The sequence below is a fragment of the Heloderma suspectum genome, chromosome 1, assembly GCF_057233095.1.
Source record: "Heloderma suspectum isolate Gila_16-S chromosome 1, 16-S_ref, whole genome shotgun sequence".
In the NCBI taxonomy this organism is placed as follows: Eukaryota; Metazoa; Chordata; class Lepidosauria; order Squamata; family Helodermatidae; genus Heloderma; species Heloderma suspectum.
The window spans coordinates 6645036-6662752 of record NC_139458.1 but is presented as its reverse complement, the minus strand read 5'-3'; the positions used below and the strand labels follow the sequence as shown (position 1 = coordinate 6662752).

At 48.0% G+C, this 17717-nt stretch overlaps 1 protein-coding gene across 2 annotated transcripts in view; it reads left to right on the top strand.

The window, feature by feature from the left end:
* NIN (ninein) overlaps positions 1–17717 on the top strand; it is a 146276-nt gene that overhangs the window by 114167 nt on the left and 14392 nt on the right. Inside the window, exons 21-29 of one of the 2 annotated variants that reach the window (XM_084834469.1) lie at positions 319–534; positions 1125–1238; positions 1447–1569; positions 2188–2301; positions 5845–5991; positions 6693–6872; positions 7453–7602; positions 8963–9064; positions 17084–17284. In XM_084834469.1, the coding sequence (XP_084690595.1) occupies positions 319–534; positions 1125–1238; positions 1447–1569; positions 2188–2301; positions 5845–5991; positions 6693–6872; positions 7453–7602; positions 8963–9064; positions 17084–17284 (1347 nt within the window). The remainder of the gene's footprint in view (positions 1–318; positions 535–1124; positions 1239–1446; positions 1570–2187; positions 2302–5844; positions 5992–6692; positions 6873–7452; positions 7603–8962; positions 9065–17083; positions 17285–17717) is intronic. The other variant, XM_084834478.1, reaches the window with a different exon arrangement.

Here is a 17717-nt window from a genome sequence, read left to right as displayed (position 1 = left end):
CATCCACAGTCAGCATGGCTTGTGTGGGCTGGGGATGATGGAAGTTGTAATCTGACACATCTGGACAGTGCTGGGTTGGGCAAGGGGACGTGGATGGTCTTCATCACATCCTGTATCAGCTGCTCCTGAATGGATTCCTGCCTTCCCCCCTCCACACACACCCTCCTGTAAAATGAGTCTACCACAAAGGAATGTCCGAAAAGGTGAATGGAGGTGCCTTAGCCTGGGAAGGCAAAGAGACCCTCTTTCCAGTTGCATGTCCTGGAAAATAATGTTTCCTTGCCGTTGATTCTTGCCTGGCTCCTGTTCTCTATTCAGGCATCTGAACTGAAAGCCAGGAACCAGCAGCTGGAACTGGAAAATGCCGAACTTGGCCGTAAAAGCTCCCCAAATCAGGCAGACGCACAGGATCTTAACCAGCGGTTCATGAGGATGCTTCGGCAGAAGGAAAAGGTGACAGGGAAATGTGTGCCAGAAGAATGGGGGAGAGAGAGCTCCCGTCTCAAGGAAGAACTGGAGAACTGTAAAATTCAGGTATTGTGAGCTCTAATGAATCCTGCTGGGGCTTCGATTGAGCCATGAGATGCCAGATCCAATTCTCACCTCTGCCACACGCTCACGAGGTGCCCTTTGGCAAGTCACTGCTCTCAGCCCCACCCCACCTCCCCATTCTGCCTTATGGCAAAAAGAACAGTCGCTTGCCTTTTATAGGACGGTTGTCAGGATTATTACCTGAGGTAATGTAAGGGGAGCGCTTTGGAATGCTCTATGCAAATATTAGTATCCTATTTCTTCTTGATCATCCTGGTGCAAAGATCTGACATGGAGTCAGGGCAGCTCCAGGTTTGATGGGGCCCTGGCCACGGTGGGCCCTGGGGCTTTCCTGGATCTGATATCCCAAGCCTCTGCCTGTAAGGAATGCAACAGCTTGCCTTCCCTAACCTGGTGGCCTCCAGAGGTGTTGGACTGCAACTCCCATCATTCTCAGACAGCATGGTTGTATTGGCTGGGAATGATGGGAGTTGTAGTCTAGCATGTCTGGAGGGCACCAGGTTGGGGAAGGCTGATCTCATCTGTGACACCCCCCCCCCCCCCAATTTTAATTTTCTGGGATTTGCTCCTAGTCCTCAACGCTGGTCTCATCCTTGGAGATGGAGCTGTCTCAGTTCAGGGTTCAAGCTCGTGCTCTGGAGCAGGAGAACCACTTCCTCAAGGAAGAACTGGCGAAAGTAAAGCAGGTAAGGGCAGGTGTGGCAGCAAGAGCCTTGCATGGGATGCCTCTAATGCCTTGGAGGTTTCTGCTTAGCTGCAGTCATTTCCTAGAAATTGTTGGGATGTTAAAAAGAAAACAACAACAACAACCTAAAACTCTTCCTGGTTTACAAGGCACCTAGTTGCATTTTAAATGGGCTCTCTTCCAGACTTAAGATTGGTCCTTTTTTGCAGCTGCCCAGATGCCCGGATCTCTCTGACCTCCAGAATGAGATTTCCAGCATCATTGTGAAAAATGAGAAGCTGCTGAAAGAGAAAGAGGCTCTCAGTGAAGAGCTGAACAGATGTGTAGAGAAGGTGAGGGGCCTCAGATGATCCCACTCCCCCCACTTTATCCCATAAATGAACACCTCACTCATTAACAGGCAAAGGCATTGGGCTGTTCTGCTCTTCCCCTGCCCCCAAGATAGCTGTGGCTCAGGATATGTGCTTGGTTGCCAAAGGTGAAAAACAGACTTCAGAACACGGAATACCTGACTTTGCGCTGGGTCTCACAATTCCGGCCTCTGTGGGCTAGCCCAGCCTCCCCCGACCTGATGCCTTCCAGAGGTGTTGGACTGCAACTTTCATCATTCCCAGTCAGCTTGGGAGTTGCAGTCCAACACATTTGGAAGGCCACAGTGGGCCCTGGATGTCTTCCCAGGCTGCATTGGCAGTGCCCTAAGCAGTTCTGGGCAGCTGGGTCTAAGCACCCTTTCAGTTTGCCACCATGCCCCCGAGCAACACTAGGTCAGGCGCTTCTGGGGAATTAAAAGGGTGTCTGGATCTGAGCAGTGCCAGGCCAGGAAAAATGGTAAGGGGTCCCAGGACCAGCATCAGCAGTAGGTCCTGTTGAGCGCTGGGGCCCTGCCAGCAGCCTACGGTTGCCCTGTGCTAATGGCAGCCCTGCCTGGGGTTTCTCTCTCTCCATTGCAGGTAGCCAAAGTGGCCTTCCTGGATAGCCTTGTTGCTTCCTTGAAGCAGGAGAAGTTGGCTTTAGAGCACCAGAATCAGTCTCTGAAAACCCAGATTGCAGCGTCCCAAGATAAGGTGCAGTGCTCGATTTCAAGTTCTTCAATCTCTGGACAGTATTTGTATTCACTGTGTCCAAAAAAGACTCCAAAGCATGAAATAGCTCAACTAGAATTTACAGTCAGGGCCAGAAATATTGGAACAAGGATAACTGTTTTGACAGTTGGCCTCTGTACACCACCACATTGAAGTTGAAAGGAAACACACCCAGATGGGAGCAAAGTCAGGACTTTCATCTGTAATTCAAGGGGTTTGACAAAAGTGGGGCACTAACCATTCAGGAAGGACAGCCAGTGGCATACACACACACCCATCGTTGGTGGCTCATAAGTAATGGAACAAACCAACATCCTTTCAAACTTAAGGATCGCCTTTAATACCTGGATGAAAATCTTTTGCAGTCAATGACTGCCTGAAGTCTGGAACCCATGGGCATGACCAAATGCTGAGTTTCCTCCCTCGAGATGCTTTGCCAGGCCTTTACGGCAGCTGCCTTCAGCTGCTGCTTGTTTGTGGGTCTTTCTGCCTTCAGTCTTGTCTTCAGTCAGTGAAAAGCATGCTCTATTGGGTTGAGATCAGGTGACTGACTTGGCCATTGAAGAACATCCCACTTCTTTGCCTGGAGAAACTCTTGGGTAGCTTTTGCTGTATGTTTTGGGTCGTTATCCATCTGCAATATGAAGCGGTGTCCTCTCAGTTTGGCCGCATTCGGCTGAATCTGAGCAGAAAGTATAGCCCTATACACTTCAGACTTCATCCTGCTGCTTTTATCAGCAGTCAGGTCATCAATAAACACCAGTGACCTGGTTCCATTGGCTGTCATACATGCCCATGCCATAACACTGCCTCCACCATGTTTGACAGATGATGTGGTATGCTTTGGATCATGAGCTGTTCCTTTCCTTCCCCATATTTTTCTCTTCCCATCATTCTGGTACAAGTTACTCTTAGTTTCATCAGTCCAAAGAATCTTATTCCAGAACAGGGCGGGCTTTTTTAGGTGTTTGCTGGCAAAGGCTAATCTGGTCTTTCAGTTCTTGAGTGTTCCCAGTGGTTTGCACCTTCTTGTGAAGCCTCTGTATTTACATTCATAAAGCCATCTCTTGACTGTAGATGTTGACAATGACATGCCTACCTCCTCAAGAGTGTTCTTGACCTGGCTAGATGTTGTGAACGGGTTCCTCTTCACCATGAGCAGAATTCTGCGGTCATCCACTTTAGTTGTCTTCCGTGGTCTGCCAGGCCTTTTGCTGTTGCTGAGCTTGCCAGTTAATTCCTTCTTTTTCAGGATGTTCCAAACTGTTGTGTTGGCCACTCCCACTGTTTTTGCTATCTCTGTGATGGGTTTATGTTGTTTCCTCAGCCTAATGATGGCCTCCTTCACTCGCATGGACACCTCTTTGGACCTCATGTTGGGTGTTCCAGTGAACAGCTACCAATGCAAATGTAACACTCAGAACCACCTCCAGGCCTTTTATCTGCTTGATTGGTCATGGGGTACCCAGGAAACAGGCCACCTGGCCATGCAGCTGCTTGTCAGCCATTTGTTCCATTACTTATGGGCTACCAACGATGGGGGGGGGGGGTGTATGCCACTGGCTGTACTTCCTGAAAGGTTAGTGCCCCACTTTTGTCAAACCCCTTGAACTACAGCTGAAAGTCCTGACTTCGCTCCCATCTGGGTGTGTTTCTTTTCAACTTCAATGTGGTGGTGTACAGAGGTCAACTGCCAAAACAGTTATCCTTGTTCCGATATTTCTGGCTCTGACTGTATCAGCAAATTTGATTCCATTCCATTTGGACTTAATTAGAGTGGTGGGTTTCTCTCCCAGAACAAGTGTTACAGCAGTGTAGCATAGTTGAGATAGTATTATCGTCACAGATTATTACTATTGTGAATGAGCCACTCTTTTCTTATCTCTTATATGTTTGGGTTCTCTAAGACCCGCAGCTTGTATTTAATGACTTGTTGGTTCCACAGTTTACTAAAAAAAATATTTTTCTATGTTCCTGTGTGTGTGCGTGCGTGTGCGTATGCGTGCCCACCTGTGTGCATGCATGCACTTATATGTATATATCTACCAAATGAGGATAACATTTTGTGCATCTGATGAAATCTGATGATATTGTACTAAAATCCTGGAATCCACCAACACAAACCTGTCATAAAAGACATAACTTAGAGTTAAAGAATGCTGATCCCAGGAAATGGTTTTGAGTACCAGAACTGGATAGAGCCTAATAATAATAGTCCTGCTTCGCGTACACCAAGCGTTCTTAATTTCATTAGTATAATTTAGGGTTATTGTTAGACAATTAAGAGACACAGTTCCACACCTTGGAGAGCTCCTTTAGAGTTCTGACTGGTTCTGTCTGAAACCCAGAGCAGAGTTACTGCCCCACTGACATCGGAGCCACCAGCCTCCGCTGAGACACAAACCGTGGCTTGTTGTTGTTGTTCAGTCGTGTCCGACTCTTCGTGACCCCATGGACCATAGCACGCCAGGCCTTCCTGTCCTGCGCCCTCTCCCGAAGCGTGCTCAAGTCCATATTCATTGCATCGGTGATGCTATCTAGCCATCTCATCCTCTGCCGTCCACTTCTCCTTTTGCCTTCAATCTTTCCCAGCATCACGGTCTTTTCCAGTGGCTGATCTCCCGTAAATCTACTTATGGCAAGTCTCCCATAAATCTACTAGTAGATGCTGATCCACTTCCTGCCCACCCTTGCTCTACTCCACAAAACCTCATCTTCCAATGAAATAGTTGATCTTTAAAGGGCTGCAAGACTGTGCTTCCTCCCACCCTTCTTCCAAGAATTTCAAGGCATTATGCCTGGGTTTTTCCCTTTTTACTAGTGCAACAACCCTGTCCAGCAGGCCAGGCTGAGAGAAAGGATGTCCTAGTGAGATCCGTGGCTGTGCAGGGACATGAACCCCGCTCTCCTTCATCCAGGGATTTCTGTTGCCCATCCCTTTGACCAGCCATACATTCAAAAAAAGGCTGAGGCTGAAATACATGAGTCTGCCATGTTTGAAGAGGGTCCTTGAATTGCTCAGAGGCACAGGTAAAGCAGCATCTGTGCAGTGAGGCAGAAGCCCCTCCCCCCCGTGTTTTGTCTCTACAACTACGTTCTCCTTTTACCCACTTTGGCCTCCCTCTCTCACTGCAGCAGTCTAGCCCGATATTACTTAAGTATTACATTGCTTCCCTTCTGGACTGTTTGAATCACCTCTTCAGATGGGAAAAGGCTACGTTTGTCCCTGTTCACTCTGCCCCTCTGCAGAGGAGAAAGGTGCCCACGTTCCTTTGCCTTCAGTAACAGAGGATGGAGAGCCCTGTCATTTTACTAGGCTGACCTGTAACGTCCATCAGATTTCTCCCTTTGCAATGCACGTTGGCCAGCTCCTTCCAGCCTGTGCACCCGGTTCCTGATCCAGCAAGTGGACTGGGCCGTGGAAGCTGCATGCGCTCCCATTTCTCCCTTGCGGGTTTGCAAGCCTGTGAAGGTCCCCCTTGATGTTGGATTGATCTCCTCTTCTTCTTTCTCTGGTCTTCTTAGATCCAGACTTTTGAAGATGCCATACAGAACATCAACCTTCAAGTGTCCAGGCTCAAGTCAGACCTCCGGGTATCCCAGCAGGAGAAAGAAGCTCTGATGCAGGAGGTGGTGTCGCTACACAAACAGCTGCAGACCGCCAATGACAAGGTAGCTGGCCCTTGAATCAGTTTCTTTCTGCAAGACATCATGGGAACTGAAGAGCAAAGCGGGGTGGGGTGGAGAGAGGTCTGCTTTTAGCAATATGCTTCTTAAAGTTTTCTTTTGCTTGCTGTATTGCCAGCCTACACTAGGGATGGGAGAACCAGGGAGGCTCGAGCTCACGGAAGTTCCCCAAACATTAGTTCAAAGCTTTGTTTCTCTCACTCTTGTTCTCATTTGCGACCTTTTGGGAGGGTTCATTCAAATGGGTAAAATTGCGCATTTTTCAAGTTGCGCAGGTTTTAAGAACACAAGTTCAGGAATTTGCAAACATTTTTGGAGAATGTCTGCTCCCATTCGGGATTGCAAATGGGGCATTTCTGAGTGATTTACGAACTGAAACGAAATTCTCAAACATCCCTAGCCTACACTTGTGTTGCTAGAGTTTGCGCTGTTTTGGAGGGTGGGGGAGGGCAGAGGGGGAATCCTCATTTCATCCAGACTTCCACTTTTAAATAGAAGTCTTCATGCTTTTCTAGCTTTCTTGACTCTGCTTGCTAACCAAGCTGCGTTGAGTGCCATTTCTTGGCAGAAAGCTGGGACATAAATCAGTCTAATTGATCAATCAATCAAATGAATAAGAAAAATAACTATATGCCACAGATGCTCTGACCCGGCTGTGTGCGGCTCTCCCCTTCTTCCTTCTGCAGAATCGGGTTCTGGAAGCCACTGTGCACTCAGCAGGGCTGCAGAGCCAGCAGAAGAAGCTGTGTTGGGATGAGCTGGATCAGCTGGTCAAGCAAGAGCAGCAACTGTTGAGGCAGGAGAATGAGCGGCTCCAGCAGGAGGTCCAGAGCACCAAGTCGGATCTCACTCATTCCAGGGAGAAGGTAAGCTGGGATCCCTTCCAGGTCCACATTGAAGTGGGAGATAGGGAGGGGCTGTAGTTCAATGGTAGAGCCCCTGCTTTGCATGCAGAAGGTCCCAGGTTCGATGCCTGGCATCTCCAGGCAGGGCAGGAAAAACTCCTGCCTGAAACCCCGGAGAGCCATTGCTGCCAGTCAGTGTGGACAACGCTGCCTCAGCAGTAAGGCAGCTTTTTCTGTGCATGCAGCCACCTGGATTCCGAAGGCTTGGGCCAGGTCACAGCATTTCTTCACGCATCTCCCTGACGAGCCTGTCTGTTGAATCATGGCTGTTCGCCTTTCACAACCACATTGGGCCTGGGCCTAGCTTGCGGCAGGCTGCCACGGAGCCTGAGAGTGCCGCCGGGCGGTAGCCCGTGGGCCAGTGGTGCGGGCACGCACGGGCGGGAGCCCAGACAAGGGGAGAGGGAGCGTGTTCTACGTTGGCTTATGTAGATCAGATGAGGTGGAGACCCAGCAGGCCCGACTGCTTTTCTGGTGCTTCTGCAGCCGCCCCCAAACACTCTGACTAAACCAAATCTTTTTGGCCTCTGCTCTCGCAAAGATACGGCAGCTGGAATCCACAATCCTGACCCTGAAGCACCAAAAACACCAAAGCCAGTCGGGGGTTGTGAAAGCCATTGAGCAAGACAAGCTCAGCCTGAAGAGGGAGTGTGAGCGGCTGCAGAAGGAGCTGACATCGGCCAACAAGAAGGTCAGTTCCAGACAAGAGAGTGTTTTGTTTTGTTTTTCCAGAGTGGGGATTGAGCAATTCCATCACGCCCAATGCATCCTTCATTAATCCAGGCCTCGAATTCACATCTTCATCTAATTTGGTGTTATTTTTTAAATCTTTGCAAGTTACACATTTTTTTACTGTCCCACTTATGCTGGCCTATCTTCACGTTCCTTTGTTAGGCATTTGTGGCACATGGATGGTTTGGAAAAAATTATCCCCCCACTCCAAAAAAACAAAAGCAACAGCAAACCCTAAGCAGCTGCCTTCCTGTTTCCTATTGCTTTCTTGGCTGGTCACCTTGTAGAAATCCTTGCTCACCATAGGCAACTAGACAATTGACTGTTTTACAAATTTGTTGACAAATTAATGGGGGATATTGGCCATGATGGAATGTCCGTATTCAGAGGCACACCATCTCTTGGTACCAGTCGCTGTGGGGAGGGCAGCTGTGGGAGAAGGGTGCTGCCTTCAAGCCCTGCTTGTGGCTTTCTTGTAGATCAGCCAGTGTTGGAAGCAGGATGGCATATCATGTTCAACGTTAGGCCAGCGCTCTCCAACACAGTGCCCATGGGTGCCACTGCACCTGCATGGCCAGGCTGAGGTGCCCTGCAAGCAATTTCCTCCCTCTGCGAGTGAATGGAGCCATTCCTCTATTCACTTGCATGGAGGGCAAAAAGCCCCCTTGCCGAGCACACACACACCAACACAGATGGTGGGGGGGTTGTTCCCAACATTTTTCTGATTAGCCCTCCACCCCCCTACAGCAGCTAATTTGTGGTGGTGCTCAAAATGCCAAATGGGCCCACTGGCCTCAAAGGATTGGAGACCCCTGTATAGAACGTATAGGCTATAGAACGTAAATGTTTTTTTCTATGCTGTTTTTTTGGCCCAAAGTGTGCCAAAGCAATGTATAAGAGATTACAAATACATCATAAAGTGGTGGACTCGATGGACCCTTGATCTGATCCAGCAGAACTCTTCATATGCTCTCTGTCCGTGCCTCTGCCCTCTGTCTCACGGCCACCGTTTGCATGTGCAGGCTTCATCCCAACATATGCAAAATCGCCATGAGGTCCATGCACTCTGAGTCAGAGGAGTTCTGGTGCAGCTTGCTCCAATAACCAACTGAACTGAATAAAATTGAACTGAATACAAAAAACGAAAGAATAAAATAAGCTCTCTGCTGGAACACCCTGGCTCATGGTGGAGAGCTGCCCAGCTGTGGGTTCGAATTTGCCTGCAGGTCTTTTTGCCCATGCTTTGGCAAAGTTGAAACACACAAACCAAATGAATAATTCGACTTCTTTTTCTGAACTGAGATTAAACTCCTTGACAGATCAGCCAGATGAATTCTCTTGAGCGTGAGCTGGAAACCATCAATTCGGAAAATGAAGGCCTAAGGAAAAAACAGGTCAAACTGGATGAACAGGTGATGGAGGTCTGTTTCAACAGAGGTGGCATTTTTTGTTAACTGTCTAGAAAAGAAACAAACTGGGAATGGTTTTAAGTTTTACCAATTGATGATTTCCTTCACCTAAGATGGAAATTACATCCCACAACAGAATATACCTGTCTAAAGGCCTTGTAGCCTAGTTTCCAAGAGAGCAATTGCACACTTCCTCCTAGGCCAGGGGTGGGCAGAAGGTGGATCTCCAGATGTTTAGCACTTCAACTCCCAAAAGCCCCTGCCAGCATGGCCAATAGTCAGGAATGGTGGGCGATGACATCCAAAACATCTGGAAATCTACTTTCTGCCACTCCGATCTAGGGCAGCCTTCTCCAACCCTGTGCCCTCCAGGTACATTGAACTAAAATGCCCATCATCCCTGGCCAGTATGCCCCTGCTGGCCAGGGATGATGGCAGTTGTAGTCTGGCTTGGTTTGTTGAAGATAGCTGATCTAGGCAAAATTGGGGAGAGGCTAAGAGCCCTTAGCCATAATAACTAAACAGAGCAGCTGTGAAGAAAGGCAGTAGTCCAGATGCTGTGGCCAGGCAATGGAGAAAGGGCAAGACCAGGGGGATACTCTGAGGGTCGAAGAAGAGTCAAAACTCCTCTTGACTCCAGATGCTGAGGCCAGGCGATGGAGAAAGGGCAAGACCAGGGGGATACTCTGAAGGTCGAAGAAGAGTAAAAACTCCTCTTGACTTATGCACCAATGCTCAGCAAAGCAAAGGGCTCTTATTGACATGGGGGTGAGACAGGACCTGCAGTCTCAACTGATGTAAATGTCAGACATGGAACGTATAAGCTGCCTTGCACTGCCAGACCCAGTATTGGCTAGTCTGACAGGCAGCAGGTCTCCAGTTAGAGAGGTTCCCCACCCACCAGCCTTGTTCTCCGAGAACCTTTTAACTGAAGATGCCAGGGGCTGCATCTGGGACCTTCCACATGCAAAACATGTGCTTTACTCTGGGGCTACAGGTCCTCTCCCAAAAGGATCCACAAAGCAATATTCAACGTGCCGGCATGTCCAGGATTGGATATCAAAGCTGTGGGCATCTGCTGAGACCCTTGAGGAAGAGCTCTATGTGGACCCAAACACATTTAAATTCTGCAACTAGTAATGCCAAGTTCTGCAGTCTCTATGACCTATGCAAATGAAGCATATTTTGCATAATTTATTCTGGTTCTGCAAGCCATCATGGGACAGGGCCAAAACCTATCCAGGGCTTTGAAGACTTCCCACCCCACCCCTGGATTCCTGAAAGTCTTATTCGGTCCCCCAACCTTGCTTTTCAGATCTCTCCAGACATTGCCTCACACTGTCAACTTTTATTTATTTATCTAAAGTATTTTATTGTTGCTTAGCCCAAAAAACTGCTCCTGGAGCATTTTACAATCAGTCATTAAAATAAGACAGTACCTACGTGCAGGCTTGCAATCTAAATAGACACAAAACACAAGGAAAAGGGGATGGGGAGGGAAAAGGAAAAGGGAAAAAAGCTGATTTTCAGCAAGGCTCGCTTGTGGAATGGCCCTGCTTTGCCTCTTATTTGTAGGGCAGGGGAGTTCAAATGGAGCATGACCCTGTTGTTCCCTTAGCCTGCTCCTGTCTCCCTTGCTTCTTCTTCCCCACAAGACAGTTGGTGTTAGTTAATTAATTAGTTAGCCCTGACTTGGGGTGGGGATGGGGGGGAGCCATAAGGTCTAGAAACCTGTTTTTGTTTAACACAAGTCAAGTCCCTTAAGAAGCTGAATTCTATACATGACATGAAATCCCTAAAATACACATGACACAGCCTGCCCTATAGGATATTCTGTTGTGGGGAATAGAATTGAAAAAAATGATCCACTTGTGTCTTTCTTCCTCCCCACCCTGCAACTCTTTTGATGTCTGTAAAAGAGTCCTTGTCCTTTGTGGCTTTGTGTTTGTCTTTTTCTGTGAAAACTTTTTTCTTGGCCCTTTCTGCTCTTGGACTCCCATAACTTTCTCTCTCATACTTGTTCTCTCCCCCTGCCCTCCTCCCACTGGCTAACCTGTTTCTAGACCTTGGCTGGAACTAGCAGAGATGGCTGCAGCGCTCTGCCTGAATTAGCGTGCGAAGGTAGAACAAACCTCTTTCCTGTAATTCTGTTGCATGGGAAAAACAATCCCACTAGTTAGTGTCTTTCTCTTCCTTTTATTTGATGCAGACATCATACCAAATACGATAGCAACAACCCATCTCGTCTTCTGAAAGAGCTACTCTTCATTTTAATGGGCCTATCGAATGGTCTCATTCAAACATTATACGGACAGCAGGAAAAAAGGGTTTACTGCAGCAATTAACGGTGCAACCCTATGCATGTTTAGACAGAAAAAAGTTCCAGAACTCCCAGTGTTGAGAGTTGTAGGACTTTTTCTCTGTCTAAACATACATAGGATTGCACCCTGTTTTCCCTAGTCTTGGGGAGAGGAAAATAGGGAAAGGGGGCTTAGCTTTAAAGTCTGATCTTTCCAAGAGTACAAGATCATCTGTCTTAACTTGAAACCAGATTTCAGAAAAATGAAAAGTGGCTCTAAGATTGCATTTTCTGTTCTTATTTTATTCTTGGAATGGTCATTTGTTCCCTTGTGACCATCGGAGTTCTCCTTCCATCCTCTTATTTTCGCATGCCTTTTGTGGAATTATCAGAGTTTGCATGGCTGGATGTACTGATGTCTCTGAAAAATTCCCCAGATGTTTCTTGGCTTCACACAGCCAACTGGAACGCACAATGGGTGTGTGCTTTTGAATTTTATTGTGATTGAGAAAGGGTTCATTGACTCCTTAACTGTCTCCTTACTCCAGCTAATGAACTTGTTGAACACATTTGCAGGTGGTTCCCCTGCTGCTGATTCTGATGGCTTAGGGGGCTTTTTAAATGGTTTAGATCAGCCTGGCTCTCTCCAGACATATTAGACTGCAACTACCATCATCCCCAGACAGGGGTTGTAGTCCAACATGTCTCAAAAGTTTGGAGAAGGGCTGGTTTAGATACATTCATGGGGGAGATGGCTATTAGCTATAGGACGCAAGAGTGGAACTTCCATGATTAGACACAGCAGAATCATAGAATGGTAGGGTTGGAAGGGGCCCACAAGGCCATCGAGTCCAACCCCCTGCTCAGTGCAGAAGTCCAAGTCAAAGCATCCCTGACAGGTGGCTGCCCAGCCTCGTCTTGAATGCCTCCAGTGCGGGAGAGCCCACCACCTCCCTAGGTCATTGGTTCCATTGTCGTATTGCTCTGACAGTCAGGACGTTTCTCCTGATGTTCAGCCGGAATCTGGCTTCCTGTCACTTGAGCCCATTATTCTGTGTCCTGCACTCTGGGATGACTGAGAAGAGATCCTGGCCTTCCTCAGTATACCTCTGACTTGCTGGATCTTGAGGACTAGGGATGGCACTCTGGTCAATTGACTGGTCAAATATTGCCAATTAGCCATTTATTGTTTGCTCGCTTGCGTGTCTTATGAAATGTTCCATGAAGCCCATGATAATGATTGGAGAATTGGCCCTGCTGCTCTTAAAAGTGGACTTTTCCAAAAATACTTATTGCTGTTACTTTGCTTTGATCTCCTTGTTTGTTTGTTTTGTTTTGTTATAATTATAACTGCAAACTGATGCTGGTGTTCCAGAATAAAAGCCAGAAGAACAATCCAGTCAATTGTTCACATTAGGAAAAAAAAACCTTACTAACTTTGTTAAAAGTTGTAATAATCTATTACATGTTTAATAGTTAATTTCATTATTCACAATAATATTGAACAAATTGTATTGTATATTTTATTACATTTCGGTCCCACCCAATAGCAGAAGCTGTCTGGGCAGGTCACAGAATAAGAGGTTTTGCTTTTGGTAATAACAAACCTATCAAGCTTTTTGGAGATGGGCAATGTGCATGTCTACTCTAGATCCATTTCAATTGGGCTTCAGGCCTGGTTTTGGAACGGAAACTGCCTTGGTCACCCTGTGGGATGACCTCTGCCAGGATAGGGACAGGGGGAGTGCGACCCTGTTGATTCTCCTGGACCTCTCAGTGGCTTTCAATACCATCGACCATGGTATCCTTCTGTATAGTTGTCTGGGTTGGGAGTTGGAGGCGCTGCACTGCAGTGGTTCCGCTCCTACGTGGATAGCCGATTCCAGAAGTTGGTGCTGGGGGATTATTGCTCTGTGCCATGGCAATTGTGCCATGGGGTTCCACAGGTCTCTGTTTTATCCCCCATGCTGTTTAACATCTACACGAAACCGCTGGGGCAGGTTATCCGGAGGTGTGGGCTGAGGTGCCATCAATATGCAGATGACACCCAGCTCTACCTCTCTTTCTCATCAAACCCAGGTGAGGCAGTGGCTGTTCTGAATTAGTGCCTGGGCACGGTAATGGACTGGATAAGGGCCAATAAACTGAAACCCAATCCAGACAAGACAGAGGTACTGTTAGCGGGTGGTTCATCTGCCCGGCTAGGTGATATTCAACCTGTTCTGGGGGGGTTGCACTCCCCCTAAAGGATCACGTTGGTAGTTTGGGGGTGCTCTTGGATCCAGAACTGTCACATGAGGCACAGGTGAACTCAGTGTCACAGAGCACTTTTTATCAGCTTAGGCTGGTATACCAACTTCGCCCTGATCTGGACAGAGATAGCCTAGCTACAGTTATCCATGCTCTGATAACTTCTCGTCTGGATTACTGCAATGCGTTATACGTGGGGCTGCCTTTGAAAACGGTCCGGAAACATCAGCTAGTCCAAAACAGGGCAGTAAGATTGTTAGCAGGGACTGGCCAACGAGCTCCTATTATGCCAGTACTTTTCCAGCTGCACTGGCTGCCAGTCCATTTCCGGGCCCAATTCAAAGTGCTGGTATTAACATTCAAAGCCCTTAATGGCTTGGGGCCAGGTTATCTGAAGGATCGCCTCCTCCCATATGTGCCTGCCCGGACCTTAAGATCGGCCTCAGCGGCTCTTCTCTGTGAGCCCCTGCCAAAGGAAGTGAGTCAGGTGGCTACTAGGAGGAGGGCCTTTTCTCCTGTGGCACCCCGGCTGTGGAATGAGCGCCCTCGTGAGGTTCGCCTGGCACCTACATTGTATTCTTTCTGGCGCCAGGTGAAGACCTTTTTATTTTCCCAGGGATTTTAGCATTTGAGCTCTTTAGACTTTTAGTTTTGCTGGTTTAAATCTGTATTTTAAATCCCTGCACTCCTTCTAGGTTTTATTCTGGTTTTATTCTGGTTGTATTGTTTACTGTGGTTTTAATGTTTTATATATTTTGTATTGTTTTATTGTGTGCTCTTTGGTTTTAATTTTTGTGAACCGCCCAGAGAGCTCCGACTATTGGGCAGTATAGAAAAGAAATAAATAAGTAAGTAAGTAAGTCCCATTGAGTTAAATAGGATTTACTTTCAGTAAGCGTGTATAGGACTGCAGCCTAAATGTTTTTTGTTTTGTTAATACTTTAAAAATACTTGACCATTATTTGATAGCATTTTACTGGACAAATGGCCAACTCTACTGAGGATAAACAACCAGAGCTTTCTTGGCCCTGTGTATGAGCTCCTTGGGGCATCTGGCTTTTGGGGACAGAATACAGGACTAAAAAGGCATTTGTTTGTTTAGGGAACAGTCCTGTGGCCCCTAGACAGCATCTGAGGGGCCATAGCATATTTCGGATTCCCCAGTCCAAGTTCAGAGACAGTGGTCTGACCTCAGAGGGGGGAATCAGAGCTCCAACTCCCGCTCCCTCTCGCAGCCAGCGCGGAAAGAACCACGTTGGCTACTCTCTGAGGCTGGGAACTTGACCTCAGAGGGCAAAGAAAAGGGGCATTTTGGTGAACCAGGAGGGGAGGAGACTAGAGAGGCCAGGATACGAGTTATCCTGCTGCCTCTCCAGCCTCCTACCCTCCCCCTCTGAAGCGCCCCAGCTAGACAGGCAAAAAAGCTTCCGAGTTCAGGACTTAAGATCCTCGAGAGCACAACCCATAGGAGTGCACACTTACTTTCTTTCTCCCCCTCCCCCAACTTACTTACTTTATATCCCACACCTTCAATGTAAATGTATGATCCCAGGGCAGCTAAGAAAGTAGTAACAACCAGTAAAAGTACAATGTTAAAAACAGGAAGTAATTAAAAAAAACACACACATACAAACGAACACAAAAAACTAGAAATGGAAAGCTCATTCAAAGAGACCGGGATTGAGAGATGCATTCCCTGCTGGTGGGGGCAGGGCTGGAGCCAAAAGTGGGGAGGGCCGCTCCCCTCCCATCCCGCTGTCCCAGCCCAGCAGGCTGGGGAAGGAGATCTCGCTCGCCAGAAGTCCGCACCTCTGGAAGGCGCCTGGTTGGGGGAAGCTGCATTTAGTCCTAAGCAGACGTGGCTTCAACAGTGTAGCAGACCTCTGTGCAGTGGGGGAATCTGCTCCCTGTTTGACCTGATGCTTCCTGCACTCGGTGTGAGGCTTGAATAGGAGCCCACACCATACGCCCAGTCTGGGCCACTGCTATCCTCCCACACCCGGCCGCCCTGGACTGGAGCAGTCAGGATTTGGTGCGGATCCCAATGAAACCTCCAAGACTTCGGCATCGGGCGAGTCTGGGGCAGGCGCGCGCACAGGCTATGTTGTCATGTCCCTGCACCCCCCGCTGCAGGTCGTTTCTGTGTGGTTAGAGCTGCAGCTGAATTGAAGTTATGTATATTTGGGTATTAATGCCAGAATATAAAAAAACCAGTGCCAGTGAGAAAGAGGCCTCCTCTGCAACATGTGGAAGTGAAGGCCTGGTCTTGTCTCCCATGTGTTTTGCCAAGGTCGTGAAAGGCAGCTGGGGAGGAGGCAGCCCCTGCCCGGGGTGTGTTGGGCCACGCCCCTTTGGGCTTGATAGGGTTGCAAGCAGTCCTGGGTGATGTGCTCTCCCGGGAGCAGGGGGGCAGAAGGGCCCCAGGCGAGACCCCGGGGTTCCCCAGGTGGCCACGCTCCCTTCCCCTACCCTCTTCCCTGGCCACCAACTGTTGGGTGTTTTCCCAGACAGCAGCGATGGCTGGGGAATCTGGGTTTTTGTTTTCTTCATTAAAAGATGGGTTTTTTGTTTTCTTTATTAAAAAAAGTTGGCTTTGTTTTCCTTTTCTTTTTCTTTGTTTTCTTTATTAAAAGAAATACAGACAAATTCAGGGAAGAAGAGTATTGATATTAATGATGAGACAAATGGAGCCTTCATGTCCCGAGGGAGTATATCTCTGCATACCAGATGCTGGGAGCAACCTAGGCACGGCTATTGCATCATGCCCTTGTTGCGACCATCCCTGGGTCATCTAACTGGCCAGTCTTGAAGCTAACAACAGTAGATTTATTCATTCATTCATTCATTCATTCACTCACTCATTCATTCATTTCTATACTGCCCAATAGCCACAGCTCTCTGGGCAGTTCACAAAAATTAAAACCAAAAAGCACACAATAAAACAATATAAAATATAAAAACATTAACACCACAATATATCAATACAGCCAGAATAAAACTTGGCAGCAATGCAGAGATTTAAAATACAGATTTAAAACAGCAAAGCTAAAAGTCTAGAAAGCGAAATGCTAAAATGCCTGGGAAAATAAAAAGGTCTTCACCTGGCGCCGGAAGGAATACAATGGAGGTGTCAGGTGAACCTCACAAGGGAGCTCATTCCACAGCTGGGGTGCCGCTGTTTATTTTTATGTATAAGGTTGTCGTGAAAAACAAACAATCGGCAAAACAGGAGAAGGATTTCAGGCAAATCCCCTCTCTCCTGACCGAAGGCTGAGCCCAAAGGCCTGATGGTGCTTCCAGAAGAGCCCACATGAGTTTGCCTTGGGGAGGCGTTCCATAATGGGGCGTGGGGGGGCACCCATTGAGAGCGCCTGCCCTCGTGGCCTTGCTGGCTGGTGCTGCACAGGTGATGAGAGGGCGTCTGTGGTCCGATCCAGGAAGGCGATGCTCAAGTCTGCCCATCTGCCTCTTCTCTCGTACAGCTGCTTCACTCGAGCCCCAGCGTGATGCTTAGCCCATCCCAGCATCCTCGTGACCTGCAGCAGCTCCAGCAGCCCGGCTGCGCCGTGGTCCCCTGGGAACAATACCAGCAGCTCCAGCACCAGTTCCTGCAGGCTGAGCGGAGGTGTCAGAGCCTGCAGGAGGAGCTCGAGAACCAGCCCTTGGAAACAAACATGCCCCAGGTACACCCCTTTCTCCTTCCTCTTCATCATCAGGTGTAGATCCTTCGCCTCCAATAGGCTGCCTCTTCATCTCTCTTTTTCCTCATCGTGATCCTTTCTCTGTTTATGCCAGTTTCAAATTCCCAGTCCCCCCTCAGGGGCTCTGTAGATTCCATCCTTCCATACATTGCACCAATGCATGTCTTTCTTCCTAATTAGCTTTCTCTAATCAGCTGCCTGTGGTCCAGTGATTCTGTCCGTGCGTTCCTGACTTTTTACCATAAATACGCCACATCTTTATTTATTTTCTTTTATTTATTACATTTCTATACTGCCCAATAGCCAAAGCTCTCTGGGCGGTTCACAACAGTTAACATCTTTTATTAGACCACCTGTGACCAAAGCTGCCAAACAGTTAAGTTCAGGAATATTCTCAGTAGCAGGTGTTTCTGCA